Raw genomic sequence first — 18,789 nt, forward strand, 5'->3', positions numbered from 1 at the left:
AAGAACTCAGGAAAGTGCTTTTCACTTTTTTCCAATAGTCATTCTCTATTATTTAGCTCATTGGAATTCATTAGAAGCCCTGTTCTTTGTCACCATTATTTACACATTCTCATATTTCAACTACATCAAAGACTATTTTCATTTTTGCTAACTATTTAATACATGTGTCTCCTGAGATATTATGGGATGCTTCATTATGTTGCACCCCTGATTTTAAGAGTTAAACAATTTTTATGTATGCTGAACTCTGAAATAGTTTTGGGTCTATACATCTTTCTGGGACTACATTTATCATTGATATCCTCAGGAATATATTTATACACACTTAATCATTATGATTTTATATTTTGTATTTTAGTGTAAATATTGTATATTTTATATTCTAGTGTAAAAATATTCTAGTGTAAAAATAACTTTCTTCTAAAATGGTACATTTCTTACTGTTCCTCTAACTCTGTATCTCCATTTTTACCTCTGGATATTTGGTCACACTCGTCTGACTAGGAAGTTATTTGGTCTTTTGTATATTAAAATTCTCTAAGCCTATTAACTAATCACCTTTGAAAAAAAGATTTAGTTATTTGAAAGGGAGAGTTACAGAGAGAGGGAGAAACAGAGAAAGATCTTCCATCCACTGGTTCACTCCCCAAATGGCCTCAATGGCCAGAGCGAGGCTTATCTGAAGCAGGGAGCCAAGAAGCTCCTCCAGGTCTCCCATGTGGATGCAGGGAGAGGCTCAAGCACTTGGGCCATTCTCCCCTGCCTTCCTAAGCCATCAGCAGGGAGCTGGGTCAGAATTGGAGCAACTGGGTCTGGAACTGGCACCCAGATGGGATGCTGGCACCGCAGGCAGAGGCTTGACCTACTATACCAGAGTGCTAGCCCCTTAACTAATCAACTTACCAAAAATTATATTTTCTTGAGAATACGAAGCATGAAACCTTCTATGTTTTCTTTTTGCAGTCTATCACAGTATCCTAGGTTCTCTACCATTATTTTCTGAATGAATTAATGCATCATTTGTCACCAATTTTTGTTATAAATATATCCATAGTCTCTTCTTTAATATTCTCCCAAAATATTTTTATCTTATGTATAAATATAAATGTATAAATAACTATAACATAAATAACAGTAATCAATATGGAACATAATACTTAGTGGTATGCATTTGTCATTTTATAAAGTACGTATACATGTTGGATATGTTGGAAATTTTAGACTTCAAACACACTCATATGTATACAATAGAAATTTTCTAAGTTTTCAGGAGTCATCAATTTAATGGGTATTTTCCTTAGATAATGTCTTGATGAAATTATAAGAAATACATACACATGAATTACTTTAACCGTATTCATTACAATCAGAATGCCACATGAAAATAACTTTTGCTTAAGAATAATGCTTGTTGAATTTAAATTGAAGTATATTTAATAATTTAGCAAGATGCTTCAAGTAATTATTTTAATATATTTCAAATAGAAATTGAATACTGATTTGAATCTATGACACTGTATATAATTTGCAGATATTATATACTTTTTATTACAAAGCATAACTTTCAATTTCTTCCTTGGAGAATTCATAAGATTAAATTTTAGATTACTGTTTAGCTCTGGAACCTATATTAAGACTAGTAACAAAAATATATTACTTTCCTATAGTTAAAATACTGCTTCTGATCTTGTCTCAGCACATAATCTTTGAAACAATGGATGAAAAAGAGAGAGAAAGAAGAGACATTTTCAAGATATATTTGTGCCCTAACATACAGTTGTATTTTTCTTTTCTACTAGTTATTTCAAACATTTTATAAACCTAGAAATTTGCAATAATAACTGCTCTGCAGTGATTTTATTTTATACATCTATAAATGAAAAATGAACATCTCTGATGGTAACTACCGATTAAATAAATGGTATAGTAAACTTGCAAATTTTATTTTAATATTCCCAGGCCAACTTCAAAAAGATAAGCCTTATGAATTCTTTAATCTCAATCAAATCACTGCAGAAGTTCCATTTTATAAAAAGGGAAAATGTAAACCCAATATTTTTTTAAAAAGTTCCATTTACACTTTCAAGAAAAATATAGCAGGAATCTGGTCTCTTGTGACACAGAAGGAGAGTATGAAATGTACTAAAATAGGTACTAACCCCTGAGAAATTCACATTGCATTTTTTTCTACAAAGGATAGGCATCTATCATGATAAAATTTTTTACATTGCTGTATAGCTGATTATAGAATAGGGGCTTCATAAATGTCAGATAAACAACTGTAACTAAAATGGTTTAAATATGAGATAAATGGATAATGAACAGCTCCACAAAAGTAAAAATTTGCTTGCTCTTTCAATGACTCACACTATTTGGGGTAGTTCCTGGCACACAGCAGGCCATAAATACATGTGTCAATTCAATGTGTGACCTAACCTTTCAAGCAGTGGAAGCACTAGTTTCTGACGTGAACAAAATCTCTATGACTCAGTCTTATCATCAATAAAACAGGGATATAAATAGCTTGTCATCAGGTTTTTGTGATGTTGAATCTGGTGATATAATTAAAAATTTTTGAAAGATGACTGTCTTGAAGCAAGAATACATTACAGAATGTACATGAATCACTATATATTCCAAAAGTGGATATATAGCATCAGATAATTAGAAAAGTGACAATTTTTAGAAACAGAAACAGAGATCCTGGTGACTCCATGGTTTAGCTAAGATCATACTGCTGAAAGAAGGGTAGATCTTTCTCCACCTAGCATGATATCCTTAATCCCAACTTAAACCGCATTCATCTTTCTATAGAAAGGATTACTATTTTACACACTAAAGGTGATTTATGGAAAGAACTTGCACAGAAGGACTAAAAACTCTTAAAAATATTATTTTTCTCTAATTTGTGATTTAAATAGCAACGAATACACTGCAAATTTTACCCAAGGATTGTTTCTATATCTTGGTTATTATGAATAATGCTGCAATGAACATAGGAGTGCAGATATGTTTATCTGGGTACAAAATGGCAGTTGTATAGAATAAACAAGTCCAACAGAAAGACTCAAGCTAATGAAATGCATGATAGTAGATATATCTGTTAAATGAGTAGATGTTAGCTGCTTTTTTCATACACAAAAAAAGTAATTGTGAAATGGTAGGTAAGTCAACTTATTTATAGTAACTATGTTAACTATATGTGCCATATAAGCTCATGCTGTAAACCTCAGATCTATGCAATCAAAATTATTTTCAAAAACAAATTTCAGGAACTGGTGTAAGAATAAGTTGCCGTTTGTGATGGCATCACATATCAAAGTGCTGGTTTGAATTCTAGCTTCCTGCTAAATCTGCGTGGGAAGACAGGGGCAGAAGGGCCAAGTAATGGCCCCTACCACACTTGTGGAAGACCTATGTGGGGTTCCTGGCTCTCCAGGCTTAGGCCATCTGGGAAGCAAATAAGCAGCTGGATCTCTCTCTCTCTCTCTCTCTCTCTCTCAGATAAGTAAATCTTTGTAAAAAAAAAAAAAGGCAATAGTAGGTCTTTTTTCTTTTTCTTTTCCTTTTCCTTTTTTTACAGGCAGAGTGGACAGTGAGAGAGAAAGAGAGAGACAGAGGGAAAGGTCTTCCTTTGCAGTTGGTTCATCCTCCAATGGCCGCCGCGGCTGGCGCACCGCACTGATCCGAAGGAAGGAGCCAGGTGCTTATCCTGGTCTCCCATGGGGTGCAGAGCCCAAGGACTTGGGCCATCCTCCACTCACTCCCGGGCCACAGCAGAGAGCTGGCCTGGAAGAGGGGCAACCAGGACAGAATCTGGCGCCCCGACCAGGACTAGAACCCAGTGTGCCGGCGACGCTAGACAGAGGATTAGCCTGTTGAGCCACGGTGCGGGCCCAGTAGTAGGTCTTAAACTACATGAATTACAATAACCATAATATTATAAAGTATTTTGTTATTACAATGCTAAATATGAAAATGAATCGATACAGAAACCATTGATTTAAAATTGAATATCACATGCTTCATCTCCAAATTTTCCGTTTTCTCTTTTACTGATTTCTATCTCCTTAGTGAATTTTTCATTCATGTCACTCATTGATCACCTCCTTTCTTTTAGCTATTTGTATTTTTTTGTATCACATTGAGTTTCCTTACAATCACTATTTTTAATTCCATTTCTGACATTTCATAGATACCCTCTGATCAGGATCTAGTTCTGGGGAATTATTTTGTTTTTTTGGAGGTGTCATGTACCTTGCTTCTTCCTGTTTCTTGGATCCCAACATTGACATCCATGCACCTGGTATAATGATCTCTTATCTTTTATGTAGTCGGTTTTATTGGAAAAGAGTTGATGGTTGAGATGGAATGCAGTGTACCACTCAGCTTGTTGCTTTGGCTTTGATTTCAGATGTGCCGAAAATGTGTAGCCTCGGAGTGATTTCTTTTATTTTAATCTTTAAGTCAGTGTCAGCTGTGTGCATTAGTGACACAGTGGTCTAGTCTGCAGCAATTCATAAGGATAAAAGGACCTTACAGTGAATGTGGGCTTCCTAGGATGTGTATCTTCAGTTCCCTGAGAATTCTGTCTCAGTTACAATAGTAAGTGTGATAGCCAGTGCCTTGTTCTTGGTGCTGAGAGAGAAAAAAAGAGGACTGCCCCTTGTCCCACTGACAAGTCTTGGTTATTCTGGGGTTTATGGCAGACAGTGTGGCTCTAAGATTGTGTGATGTGGATAGGCCCTTTCTCTGGACCTTCTAGGGGGCTGTGACTGGTGCTTGGGCTAATAACACCAACTTCCCTAGTCCCTGGACTAGGGGTTGTGAACTGAACCCTGTTCCAGTCCTACAGGGTGACAACAGAGTACGCAAATTTTGCACTTGCAGATATTGAAGGCAGGCAAGTTCTCACCTAGGTTCTACTAAGTAGATCTCAGTGGGTCTGAGGAAAACAGTACTGATTATTACAGTCCTGCTACAGCAGGATGCAGTGAGGTTGTTAACCAAATCTCCCAGCATGGGTGCCAGATGTTGGGGATAGTGGTAGTCACCAGTGTGAAGCACAGCAATACAGATAGAGCACTTCTTTAAAATGGAAGAATGAACGTTTTTCTATTTAGTTGCCTTCTTTACTTTTCAGTCAGCTTTATCCCTTTCTGTAGCCCCTTCTACTAAACCCTATAAACCTTTAAACCTAACAATAATAAAACAAAGAAGTAATAGCGTCTGTCTATATTCTTGGAGCAGTGAGAAAAGAGGATATTTCTCTAACCCTTCACATAGAGCAGAACACCAACATAAATATTTTATCAGTTACTTTCATTGGGTGTTTTATATTCTGAGGATCATTTGTAAAGTAAATGAAAGTGGTAAACAGACAAATCAGCTCATCAGCATTCAGTTAAAATGCAGCCAACTAGAAAGGTTAGAAGCACAAACATAAAAAGTTCTTATGATGCAGAGCTACATGGTAGAAAGTAAAAACTTCTCTGGCCTTTGTAAGGCCAAAGGGGCGTTCCTGGCAAAACTAGAATGAGGGAAGTCCACTCTACAGATGACATAGTTTAGATCACATGAGCTATAAATGCAGATGAAATAGCAAGCACCACCAGAACTGAAAACAGAAAGTCAGGATAGTCAACCAAAGTCTCATACACTTCAGATTTTGGTCACTGATCTGCAACACCATCTCTAAAATTAGCTCCTTCCAAGTTAGATGTAAGAGCTCACTGAGTCTACTTGGACCACAATAGAAAAATGTTTCATCTTAAAACTAGATTATATCACCCTACAAGTCAGTAGCTATCCTGACAAGCTTTATATTCCTTTGCTTAATGAATAAGTAAAAGTCAGTTAAAAGGGCCAGCGCCACGGCTCACTAGGCTAATCCTCCGCCTGCAGCTCTGGCACTCCGGGTTCTAGACCCAGTTGGGGGACCGGTTCTGTCCCGGTTGCTCCTCTGCCTGTCCAGCTCTCTGCTGTGGCCCGGGAAGGCAGTGGAGGATGCACCCGCATGGGAGACCAGGAAGAAGCACCTGGCTCCTGGCTTCGAATCTGCGCAGTGCCGGCCATAGTGGCCATTTGGGGGGTGAACCAACAGAAGGAAGACCTCTCTGTCTCTCTCTCACTGTCTAATTCTGTCAAAAAAAATAAAAAATTAGTTAAAAGAAAGTTCTTAAGAATAGCACTTGGAAAATTAAAAGGCATAGGGATCATGAAGAGAAGGGCATCTAAACTATTAAGCAAAGACAGAACAGAAAGAATAATAACACATAAAGAAGAAAACAGAGTCCAAAAGAAGAGTTATACTGGCCGTTGCAGCCACTTAGGGAGTAAATCAGCGGATGGAAGACCTTTCTCTCTCATTCTCTCTCTCTCTCTCTCTCTCTCTCTCTCTGTAACTCTGCCTCTCAAATAAATAAATAAATAAAATCTTTATATAAAAAAGAAGAGTTATAAGACTACTATATTGTACAATTGTGAGACACTGAAAATTACTCTTTAGTAGCTATCTGTGTGGCCCTCTCACTTTCTTCAAACTAACTTAAACCACTCCCAGGACAAAAAAAAAAAAGGAAGTCTTATAATGACATACTAATATCTTATAATATTTTAATTTTATCTTTAGAAAAACAACTGTTGGCATGGAGATAGTATATAATCAGGAAGAAAATATGGAAGAGAGATTATTAGCAAAAACTTTTTTCGATTCTTTTTTTATAAAAATGTAGGCAGAAAGCAAAAGCTGAGACTTTGATGTATATTTCCACATATGGTGTGTTAACATAATATAAAATATTTTCATGTTGAAGTTCAACATGCATGAGATGCTGCACTGCCTTTCTGTCTTGCTGTTTAATCCCTTGCTGCTTTCTGTGTGTGCACACATCAAGTCACCTACTTAGTGATAAAAGCCCTAGAGATCAGAAGAACTGCTTAAGCTTTAATTGTGCTGTAATGGTATATTATGAGGGCTTGGATATAATATCATGCATCCAGTGAACACTTTGTTTTTGCCAGACTTTAAAAGCCCAAAGTCACAGCACCCTGTTGGCATGAATATAATATATAATATATAATCCAAATCTATTAGGAGAAGAGAAATAATTAAAATCAGAGAAAAAATCAACAGGACTGAATCCAAAAACACATTACAAAAAAATCAGCCAAATGAGGAGCTGGTTCTTTGAAAAAATAAACAAAATTGACACCCCATTGGCCCAACTAACTAAAAAAAGAAAAGACCCAAATCAATAAAATCAGAGATTAAAAAGGAAACATAACAACAAACACCACAGAAATAAAAAGAATCATCAGAAATTACTGCAATGACTTGTATGCCAGCAAACAGGGAATTCTATCAGAAATGGATAGATTCCTGGACACATGCAACCTACCTAAATTGAACCAGGAAGGCATAGAAAACCTAAACAGACCCATAACTGAGACAGAAATTGAAACAGTAATAAAGGCCCTCCCAAAAAAGAAAAGCCCAGGGCCAGATGGATTCACTGCTGAGTTCTACCAGACATTTAGAGAAGAACTAACTCCAATTTTTCTCAAACTATTCAGAACAATCGAAAAAGAGGGAATCCTCCCAAATTCTTTCTATGAAGCCACCATCACCTTAATTCCTAAGCCAGAAAGAGATGCAACATTGAAAGAGAATTACAGACCAATATCCCTGATGAACATAAATGCAAAAATACTCAATAAAATTCTGGCCAATAGAATGCAACAACACATCAGAAAGATCATCCATCCAGACCAAGTGGGATTTATCCCTGGTATGCAGGGATGGTTCAATGTTCACAAAACAATCAATGTGATACACCACATTAACAGACTGCAGAAGAAAAATCATATGATTCTCTCAATAGATGCAGAGAAAGCATTTGATAAAATACAACACCCTTTCATGATGAAAACTCTAAGCAAACTGGGTATGGAAGGAACATTCCTCAATACAATCAAAGCAATATATGAAAAACCCACAGCCAACATCCTATTGAATGGGGAAAAGTTGGAAGCATTTCCACTGAGACCTGATACTAGACACGGATGCCCACTCTCACCACTGCTATTCAATATAGTTCTGGAAGTTTTAGCCAGAGCTATTAGGCAAGAAAAAGAAATTAAAGGGATACAAATTGGGAAGGAAGAACACAAACTATCCCTCTTTGAGATGATATGATTCTTAGTTAGAGGACCCAAAGAACTCTACTAAGAGATTATTGGAACTCATCGAAGAGTTTGGCAAAGTAACAGGATATAAAATCAATGAACAAAAATCAACAGCCTTTGTATACGCAGGCCATACCATGGCTGAGGAAGAACTTCTAAGATCAATCCCATTCACAATACCTACAAAAAAAATCAAATACCTTGGGATAAACTTAACCAAGGACGTTGCAGATCTCTACGATAAAAATTACAAAACCTTAAAGAAAGAAATAGAAGAGGATACCAAAAAATGGAAAAATCTTCCATGCTCATGGATTGGAAGGATCAATATCATCAAAATGTCCATTCTTCCAAAAGCAATTTATATATTCAATGCATTACGAATCAAGATACCGAAGACCTTCTTAGATCTGGAAAAAATGATGCTGAAATTCATATGAAGACACAGAAGACCTCGAATAGCCAAAGCAATCTTGTACAACAAAAACAAAGCCGGAGGCATCACAATACCAGATTTCAGGACATACTACAGGGCAGTTGTTATCAAAACAGCGTGGTGCTGGTACAGAAACAGATGGATAGACCAATGGAACAGAATAGAAACACCAGAAATCAATCCAAACATTTACAGCCAACTTGTATTTGATCAAGGATCCTAAACTAATCCCTGGAGTAAAGACAGTCTATTCAATAAATGGTGCTGGGAAAATTGGATTTCCACTTGCAGAATCATGAAGCAAGATCCATACCTTTCACCTTACACAAAAATTCACTCAACATGGATTAAAGACTTAAATCTACGACCCAACACCATCAAATTATTAGAGAGCATTGGAGAAACCCGGCAACATTTTGGTACTGGCAAAGACTTCTTGGAAAAGACCCCAGAAGCACAGGCAGTCAAAGCCAAAATTAACATTTGGGATTGCATCAAATTGAGAAGTTTCTGTCTTCAAAAGATACAGTCAGGAAAGTGAAGAGGCAACCGACAGAATGGGAAAAATATCTGCAAACTATGCAACAGATAAAGGGTTGATAACCAGAATCTGCAAAGAAATCAAGTAACTCCACAACATCAAAACAAACAACCCACTTAAGAGATGGGACAAGGACCTCAATAGACATTTTTCCAAAGAGGAAATCCAAATGGCCTACAGGCACATGAAAAAATATTCAAGATCACTAGCAATCAGGGAAACGCAAATCAAAACACAATGAGGTTTCACCTCACCCCAGTTAGAACAGCTCACATTCAGAAATCTACCAACAATAGATGCTGGAGAGGATGTGGGGAAAAAGGGACACTAACCCACTGTTGGTGGGAATGCAAACTAGTTAAGCCACTATGGAAGTCAGTCTGGGGATTCCTCAGAAACATGAATATAACCCTACCATACAACCCAGCCATACCACTTCTTGGAATTTACCCAAACGAAATTAAATTGGCAAACAAAAAAGCTGTCTGCACATGAATGTTTATTGCAGCTCAATTCACAATAGCTAAGACCTGGAACCAACCCAAATGCCCATCAACAGTAGACTGGATAAAGAAATTATGGGACATGTACTCTATAGAATACTATACAGCAGTAAGAAACAACGAAACCCAGTCATTTGCAACAAGACGGAGGAATCTGGAAAACATTATGTGGAGTGAAATAAGCCAGTCCCAAAGGGACAAATATCATATGTTCTCCCTGATCGGCGACAAGTAACTGAGTACCAAAGGGGAAACCTGTTGAAGTGAAATGGACACTATGAGAAACGGTGACTTGATCAGCTCTTGTTCTGACTGTTGATGTACAATGCAATACTTTATCCATTATAGTATTTTTTTTTTGTTCTAGTACTATTGTTTGAATTCTGTAATTAACACACAATTATTCTTAGGTGTTTAAATTTTAACCGAAAAGTGATCCCTTTTAAATATAAGAGTGGGAAAAAGAGAGGGAGGAGATGTACAATTTGGGACATGCTCAATCGGACTTGCCCCAGATGGTGGAGTTAGAAACGTGCCAGGGGATTCCAATACAATCCCATCAAGGTGGCATGTAGCAATGCCATCTCACTAGTCCAAGTGATCAACTCCAGTTCACAATTGATGGCTCTGATAGGTCTAAGAGTCAAAGGGATCACACACACAAGACTAGTGTCTGCGAATACTAACTGATACAATCAAAAAGGGAGAGAACGATCCAACATGGGAAGCGGGATACCCAGCAGACTCATAGAATGGCAGATGTCCTAAATAGCACTGTGGCCTTAGAATCAGCCCTTAAGGCATTCGGATCTGGCTCAAGAGCCCATGAGAGTATTGTAGGCATGGAAAGCCAAAACACTCTGGAAAAAAAAGAAAAGAAAAAGAAGACGTAAATGAAAGATCTCTGTGAGTGAGATCCCAGTGGAAAGAACAGGGCCATCAAAGAAGGAGGTACCTTTCTCTGAAGGGAGGAGAGAACTTCCACTTTGACTATGACCCTGTCGGAATAAGATCGAAGTCATCGAACCCTAAAGGCTTCCATAGCCTTGGCAACTCATGACTAGAACCTAGGGAGATTACTGACACCATAAACAAGAGTGTCAAATTGTTAAGTTAGCAACAGGAGTCACTGTGTACTTACTTCTCAAGTGGGATCTGTCCTTAATGGGTTGTCCAATGTGAAGTAATGCTACAACTAGTACTGAATCAGTATTTTTACACCTTGTGTTTCTGTGTGGGTGCAAACTGATGAAATCCTTACTTAGTATATACTGAATCTATCTTCTGTATATAAAGATAAATGAAAATGAAAAAAAAAAAACCTTGGTTTTAAATTGGAAATTGCATAGAAAATTAATTAATTTTTAAAAAATATCATGTAGGATCTCTGTCCTTAATATGCTGTACATTGTGATTTAATGCTATAACTAGTACTCCAACAGTATTTTTCACTTTATGTTGCTATGTGGGTGTAAACTGTTCAAATCTTTACTTAATATATACTAAACTGATCTTCTGTATATAAAGAGAATTGAAAATGAATCTTGATGTGAATGGAAGGGGAGAGGGAGTGGGAAAGGGGAGGGTTGTGGGTAGGAAGAAAGTTATGGGGGGGAAAAAGCCATTGTAATCCATAAGCTGTACTTTGGAAATTTATATTCATTAAATAAAAGTTTAAAAAAAAAAAGACCAAACATACGACATCTCATTCTTAATATTTTCTTGCTCTTAATGATTTTCATAAATTTCTGTAGTCTGTGAAGCCTGGTTCAAAAGACACCTAGTGTGTTATCCTTCCTCTGATTTACCTTCTTTTCTATAACGCGTCAGAATTAACATTCATTGTTTGTATGTTGTCAGCAGTTTATTTGCCAATCAACTTGTATCGCTTTTTAGCCATTGATGTGTGTCTTTTCAAAATTATTTGTACAATTTTAAGTCAAAATATACCTTGTGTGGTGCCTGATTAAACTTAGCAAGGCAAGTAGTAATTGTCAAGTGGTTGTTGAAGTAAAGTAAATAAATGTTAGATCTGTATTACAGTTAATATATTATTCTATGTGATACTGGACAATTGTTAATAAGTATCCTGCAAATTACATCTCTTGGACATGTTTTGTGCCCTATATATACATTCTTTCCCACTGTTTCAAACCACTGGTATAACTTGTTTATTTGGGCTCTGAAAATTAATATAAGATAATTTAATCATTGAAATTATGATTGAGATTCCACAATGACCATAGTTGTAAAAAAACATAAAATAATATTCCATTAGAATTTGAGGGTATAGCTAAATTAACTGCCTAATTATTTTTGAAGGGTCTATTTGCTAATAGTCATTTTAGCCTGACATTTTTGCTTGCTGATGTTGCTAACACTAACTTAGGAAGATTGTTTTTAAATGTTCTACATAATTTTATAAATTGCATGAAAGGCAAATATAGTTACTGAAATATCTTATTTTTCTTTAAAAAGTTTTTTCACCAGACATCTATAATTAGCTTGGTCATTGTGGTATGATATTTGACTAATACATAGATCTAAATATTATATTAATTAGTCTACAAAATACTACACTTTCTGTGATTTCAGTACTAGTTATGTTACACAAACTTTACTCCAGTATCAGGCTTTATGATTATTCAAATAGTATATATGTGATGATGACCTTATGTAGACACTATATTGTGATCAACACTAAATATAATACAGAGAACTCACACCTAATGAGATAGACAATTAATTATATTCCAGTGTAATTTCTAAAATATAAGTCATAGCAAAGAGCACTGAAAAGGGAGAAATTTCACTAACAAATTAAATTGAGGCAAACTATACAATGATGACTTCATAAAGATTGAACATTCAAACTTTATCTGTATTGGATGAGTAGAATTGTTGCCATTAAAGAGAAATAGATCTGGGGCCAGCTCTGTGAGGTAGTAGACTAAACCTCTGCCTGTGGCACCCACATCCCAAAAGGGTACCAGTTCATGTCCTGGCTGCCTCTCTTCCTATCCAGCTCTCTGCTTAATGGCCTGGGAAAGCAGTAAGATGGCCCAAATGCTTGGGCTTCTGTACTCATGTGGGAGACTAGGAAGAAGCTCCTGGATCCTGGCTTCTGATCAGCCCAGCTCTGGTGGTTTGGGGAGTGAACCTATGGATGGAAGACCTTCTGTCTCTCCCTCTCTCTGTAACTCTCTCAAATTAATAAATAACATCTTTTCTAAAAATAGATTTTCTAGAAGTACTCTCAAAGTAGAAAGGTCATGGTGATTGGAGGAGGAAGAAAAAAAATCTAATGCATTAAATTAGGTAGAATTAATGAGAGGAATTCAGGCAAATGATATAGATGATAGGGATTGGACCAAATCATGAAAAGGACTTTTTGAGGGTGATAGGCAATTTCATTTCTGAAAACAGTGTGGAGTCATGAGATACATATGAGCAGAGTATTGACACAGTTAAAGAGATGCCTTGGGGCCAGCGCTGCGGTATAACTGGTAAGACCACTGCCTGCAGTGGGTGCTAGTTCAAATCCCGGTTGTTCCACTTCCAATCTAGCTCTCTGCTATGGCCTGGAAAAGCTGTAGAAGATGGTCCAAGTGCTTGGACCCCTCACTCATGTGGGAGACCTGGAGGACGCTCCTGGCTCCTAGCTTCAGATCAGCACAGCTTTGGCCATTGAGGCCAATTGAAGAGTGAACCAGTAGATGGAAGACCTCTCTCTCTCTCTCTCTCTCTCTCTCTCTGCCTCTTCTTTCTCTGTGTAACTCTGACATTCAAGTAAATAAATAAATCTTTAAGTTGTAAGTTAAAAAAAAGATGCCTTAAATTAAAATTCTATAACCACTATAAAAAACTGACTAAAGAGGAAAGAAACTGAAGTCAAGGACACTATTAGAGAGAGAATGGAAAATTCAGAATAAAAAGGTACTGATGGTGGAAATGCTAAAAGGACGACAGATTAAAGAAAAAAAAAATGGGGGCAGAATTAATATGATGTCTTCATTTTGTGTAAAAAAAATAAAAAAGGAATTTACAGCAAGTTCAGGTGAGGGAGAATGAAAATGAAGAATGAGAAAATATGAAAGTTTGGCTGCTATAGCCTCCTTTCAGAGCACAGATGGAAGTATGTACAAAAACCAAAGGCTGTATTTAATTGCATCCTGAAGGGTTGATATACATCTCCAGAAAAGAAAATTGGAGGCAAAAATCTGTTGTTTACTTTTTATTTGCCAATTATTTTATAATGTTACATTGACTAAAGAAGAGACAATTTGGAGAATATGTAAGATAGAGATTTATCATCCATGATTACAGGATTTTTAAAAATATTTTTGACAAGACTCAAGTATGATCTAGTATCTAGAGTTGGACAAATTAAAGCAGTTGTATAAAAAATGATGAATAAAACGTAATATATAAGAAATGGCATTTCATTTTATGATAATTTTAAAATGAGAGAAAAGATGAAGTAAGAAGGATTCAGGCACAGCCTTATGATTTATTTCATTGGGACTCATAAGAGGTAAGATTGTTCTTTTTACCTCCAACAGCAGCAGAAGCAAAAATTTCCAATCAGTCAAATCCTTCTGTTTCTGTACTCATTAGAGCATGCAATTAGTATAAACCAGGCATTGACTGATTTGATTGACATATGTTTATTTTCTCTCCCACACACTGTGGGATCACAGCATGAGAACAATGAAAGAGCAGCTGTAATTTGCAACCATAGCTAGCATAGTTATTTATTATAATCATACTTACAACTGGACCTGGTGGGCCCTGGGGACCTTCTCCTCCTTTCAGACCAGGTGCACCCTGGGAAAAGGGAAAAAAAGAAAATGAATCCATGTAAATTTAATATAAATTGGAGAAGATGAATGATTGACACAAAATGAAGGGTGTCAGGAATTATTTTTAGACTAAAATACATATTTTTTAATCAAATGTATATATTTACATATACCTCCTTAATCATCTTTGGTTATGTTCTCAGGACAATGGTTTTAATTTTTAATTTAATTCATGTGCATTATCTGAATGTTGATTATACCTGAGCTCCTGGAAGACCTCTTTCACCTGGGAAACCTCGTAGTCCTGCTGGCCCATCTTTCCCTGATACACCTTGAGGGCCTGGGTCACCCTAAAAAATAAAATATACAGCTATCAAGAGAGAGTCAATACTACACATGCTTTTGCAAACAAAATTGTGGTTATCTCTAACCTACCATAAGTAAAACCTGAATGCCATTTATTGATGCCAATACTATCTGGTATGTCATTTCTATTCAAATGAGCTAATCACTACTGACATTTAAGAATATTTTTAAATTTATGGTTTGATGGTCAATGGGGACTAACTAGTTTTATTTTTTTGCTCATTAATGACCTCAAGTACAATAATCTCCCATTGAATATTTTTCTGACATACATTTTTGACATTCACTTAATACTGTACTTCCATAGAGAAAATACGGAAAACTGATGAGAAGCACAGAGAGAAGTAAGTAGCTGTCTGGGGCCAAGAAAAAATCCTTGAGTATGTTGTACTGTTGTACCTTTGCACCTTCTTTTCCTGCTGCACCAGGAAGACCTTGCTCACCAGGAGGGCCTGGAGGGCCGGGATGCCCACGTTCACCTATTGGACCAGTCTCACCAGTTGGTCCCTAGATTAGATAAGAAAAACCACATCAGATTTTTCTTTTAATTTTTTGAAAATACAATGAAACTCAAAATAAATATTTTCCCTTTCACAAGAGCTTATCATTTCCACTGATTTCTATGATATCCTATGAGACATTTCTTATGAAGCCCTGAGAGTACCATCTCTGGCAGGAGACTGAAAAGATTCTATGCAATCATGATTAGAACATTTGACTGTCAAAAAAAAAAAAAAAACTACATAAAGCAAAAAAAAAATGTTTAATATTAGAGTTTCTTCAGAGTAGGGCCAGACAAAGATTGTTAAAAACAGTTTAACGATAGCTTCATCCTTTCATTCTTTTTATATAGGATGTCAAGTCAGCTTAATAACAGAATCACTGGGGCCGCATTGGTAGCTGTGCTAAGAATGACTGCTTAATAATAAGCCTAAGTCTTCATAACCCAAACAACCACCAAAGTGATCTCCCTGGAATTTCCAGCAATTGGAGACTGCTACATGGTTAATTTATATTCATTTGACAAAATCTACAGAATGTGGCAGAGAGATCCTGAACATAGCAAGTTTGGGCCAGTAGTTCCTCCCTGCCAGAAGTTTTAAAAAATAGCCAGCTGCCTTCAATTGCAGCAAGTGCCAAAGTGAATAATTTCAGGTCACTTACAGATCTCCTGAGTGGTGCTGTTTTGTGGTGCTAGAGCATAATAAGCTTTCAAATATAAATAGGGAACTGTGACCATTTACTCTTTATCTCCACTTAGAATAAAGCAAAAGGAAGGATTAGGATTTAAGTTAATGATATATAAAGGGAAAATTTCCAGATGCCAAGGTTTTAAAAGAAGATACCTTATCAAGTTGCTTATAGAATATCATTCTCTGCTATTTTTCTGAAGATGCAACATAGTGTTTCCTTTGTGAAAGAACAGATCTGCCTAAAATTCTGGTGTTTATTTATAGGTTTATATAATTCTAATTATGTAACTGCTGAAAGTATTCAACTTCTCAGTAATGTGCAAGTATTCACCCTAAAAGGATATTTTTCTGAAGTATCAAAACATCAAAAGTATAAAATTGATCATAATTGAGTAGCTGTCACCACTGACACAAAAATGAGATTCACAGAACTGTACAAAGAAAAGGGTTAATATCAAATATTGAAACCAATACTATTCCTATTAAACTATTTTCCTCTTTCCTAACATGAGAATATGGTTACATTTAAAATAAGCAGTTGAAGTTATTTCTTAAAAGAATCAATAAAAGAACTCAAGTAAGGTGTATACTCAATAAACACTTGCAACTGTCTAGCTTTAAGATAGAAGAACAAAAAGAACACAGGTTTCAGAGCTTTAGATGTATGATTTGGGCAAAGACATTTTCAAATATGGGAAGACCTGAAATAATCAGTTAAGCCCCATAATATTTACATTCTAGTTGGATTCTAATTCCATTTCTTCTGATCATGGATTGTAAGTATGATAGGAACCAAACCTCTGATAAATTTTTTCACAGATAACAATTATGAAATTGTTTCAATAGAAAAAGAAAAATACTTTGGAGAAAAGCTTTCCAAAAATAAGGGAATACATACCTACATATATAATTTTAATTGAAATTGATTAGCAATTAAAAGGTCTTTGGCACAAAAAAATAAGCATGTTTTACATACATGCTATGTTTCTTTATACAGGAACAAACAGTTAACAATTCCTTTGGTTCAGGATTAACCTCCAAAGAAAAATGATCAACCAATCCAAGAATTTGTTTTTGCTTCTTCCAAGTGGATTACTAAAAAGAAAATGAAGATGTTTTGTTTCTCTGGATTTGTGTATGTGTGTGTGTGTGTGTGGTGGGGGAAGAGAGTGAGAGAGTAATAAAGGGTTGGAAACTAATTATAGGCTAGGAAACACTATTTAAAGCAATTAAATAATTACAACACTTATTCAACTATTCTTGATCTTTTGCTACAATTTGTTATTAGCAGGGGTAAAATTCAAGTTGAGTAAACTAAATGCGTTCTTCTAATTCAATGTGCTTTGCTAGAGAATAAATTATTATCTTCCATTATCATGAATTATTCTCCACAGCTATTTAGTACTATCATTTCTAGATATTATACCAATTGCAATTCCTGCCACCTATCAAAGAGACACCTACCTTTGCCATGATTCTACACATCTTCAAAGAAAATAAACTAACATGCATAAAAACATAATTTGTTGCAAGTATTAAAATAGTACTCAGTTCTGGGATTCAGAGCTTTACATTATATTTCTATGTAATTCGTCCAGATCTAATTTTCATTCAAAACCAAGATCATTTCATAATTTTCCTTCAGTTCTGAAGAAAAGATTATGGTCAACCTATTTAATAATTTTTAAGGATATGGTATCATGGTCAGTCTTAATGTAAAATTCATCATGAATTTTCTGATTTATGTTAATTATTTATATTACTCCTATATTTTATTCATAGAGGCAACTGAAAATTATTTAATTAAGTAATAACAATATATGAAAGTGAATGTACTTAAATGCAATCTGAAAAAAAAATCACCTTGAATCATAATAAAAACAGCCAATTTTATGCAACTTAGGAAGGTAAAAATATAAACAGAAAAATAAATCTTGCTAGGAAAATAAAGAAACGCACCTGTGGTCCAACAACACCTCCTGGACCAGGAGGGCCAGTCTTGCCTTGAAATCCCTAGAAAAAGCAAAGTATATTCTGTTAAAGCTATACAGAGCATGAAGCATAAATCAAAATTCCATGAGTTATCAAATAAGTCACATTAAAAGAAAATAATATTTTTGCCTAAAATATTTATTTTCAAATGCTTTTTATTAGTTATTATAATCTGGTGGTCATTAAAGTTCAAAATTTTCCATCTTTACTATTCCACATGATAGTACAATGATTACTTTCAATACATGCTTTAAAAAATAAGACAGTAGGATGAAGCTAAAGAAAAGCTGTTCCTAGCTTTGTTCCATCATGTCAAAAACATACAGCAAGGTTTATGGATGAAATAGTCCACTGATTCTCTCTACAGAGATACATCTATAGTCTGTGATACTAATTCATTTCTCTTTACTGCATTCAAACAGTCTGATAAAATGAAGCAAGATATAAAATTATATTTTAAAAAAGCTTGCTTTACATGACTAGTCATCATTTTGTTTTTTTTTTTTCAGTGTTCTTTATTAAAACTGAAAACAACTTAGCTACAAGTGCACCTTGTAAATAATTCAGTCATTAAAATATAATCCAATTGATGTATCAGAATGTACCTAAGAAAGCTTTGGGTCATATATTCTGATATATATATTTCTCTAGGTTTGTGGATTATTCATTCTGTATTATGATAGGCAAACTTATTTCTCAGGTGAGTTACACTTAACAGTTGGAGAAGTAGGTAGAAAATACTGGAAGAAAATGTTTCAAATAACTGAAT

The 18,789-nt window shown here is 35.4% G+C and overlaps 1 protein-coding gene across 1 annotated transcript in view; it reads right to left on the reverse strand.

Moving 5' to 3' along the window:
- COL11A1 (collagen type XI alpha 1 chain) overlaps positions 1-18,789 on the reverse strand; it is a 209,538-nt gene that overhangs the window by 64,739 nt on the left and 126,010 nt on the right. The window contains exons 38-41 of the mRNA XM_062191844.1: positions 17,988-18,041; positions 15,235-15,342; positions 14,730-14,819; positions 14,441-14,494 (exon numbers count right to left, since the gene is read on the reverse strand). Coding sequence (XP_062047828.1) covers positions 14,441-14,494; positions 14,730-14,819; positions 15,235-15,342; positions 17,988-18,041 — 306 coding nt within the window. The remainder of the gene's footprint in view (positions 1-14,440; positions 14,495-14,729; positions 14,820-15,234; positions 15,343-17,987; positions 18,042-18,789) is intronic.

Source organism: Lepus europaeus, chromosome 5 (genome assembly GCF_033115175.1).
Source record: "Lepus europaeus isolate LE1 chromosome 5, mLepTim1.pri, whole genome shotgun sequence".
NCBI classification, from domain to species: domain Eukaryota; kingdom Metazoa; phylum Chordata; class Mammalia; order Lagomorpha; family Leporidae; genus Lepus; species Lepus europaeus.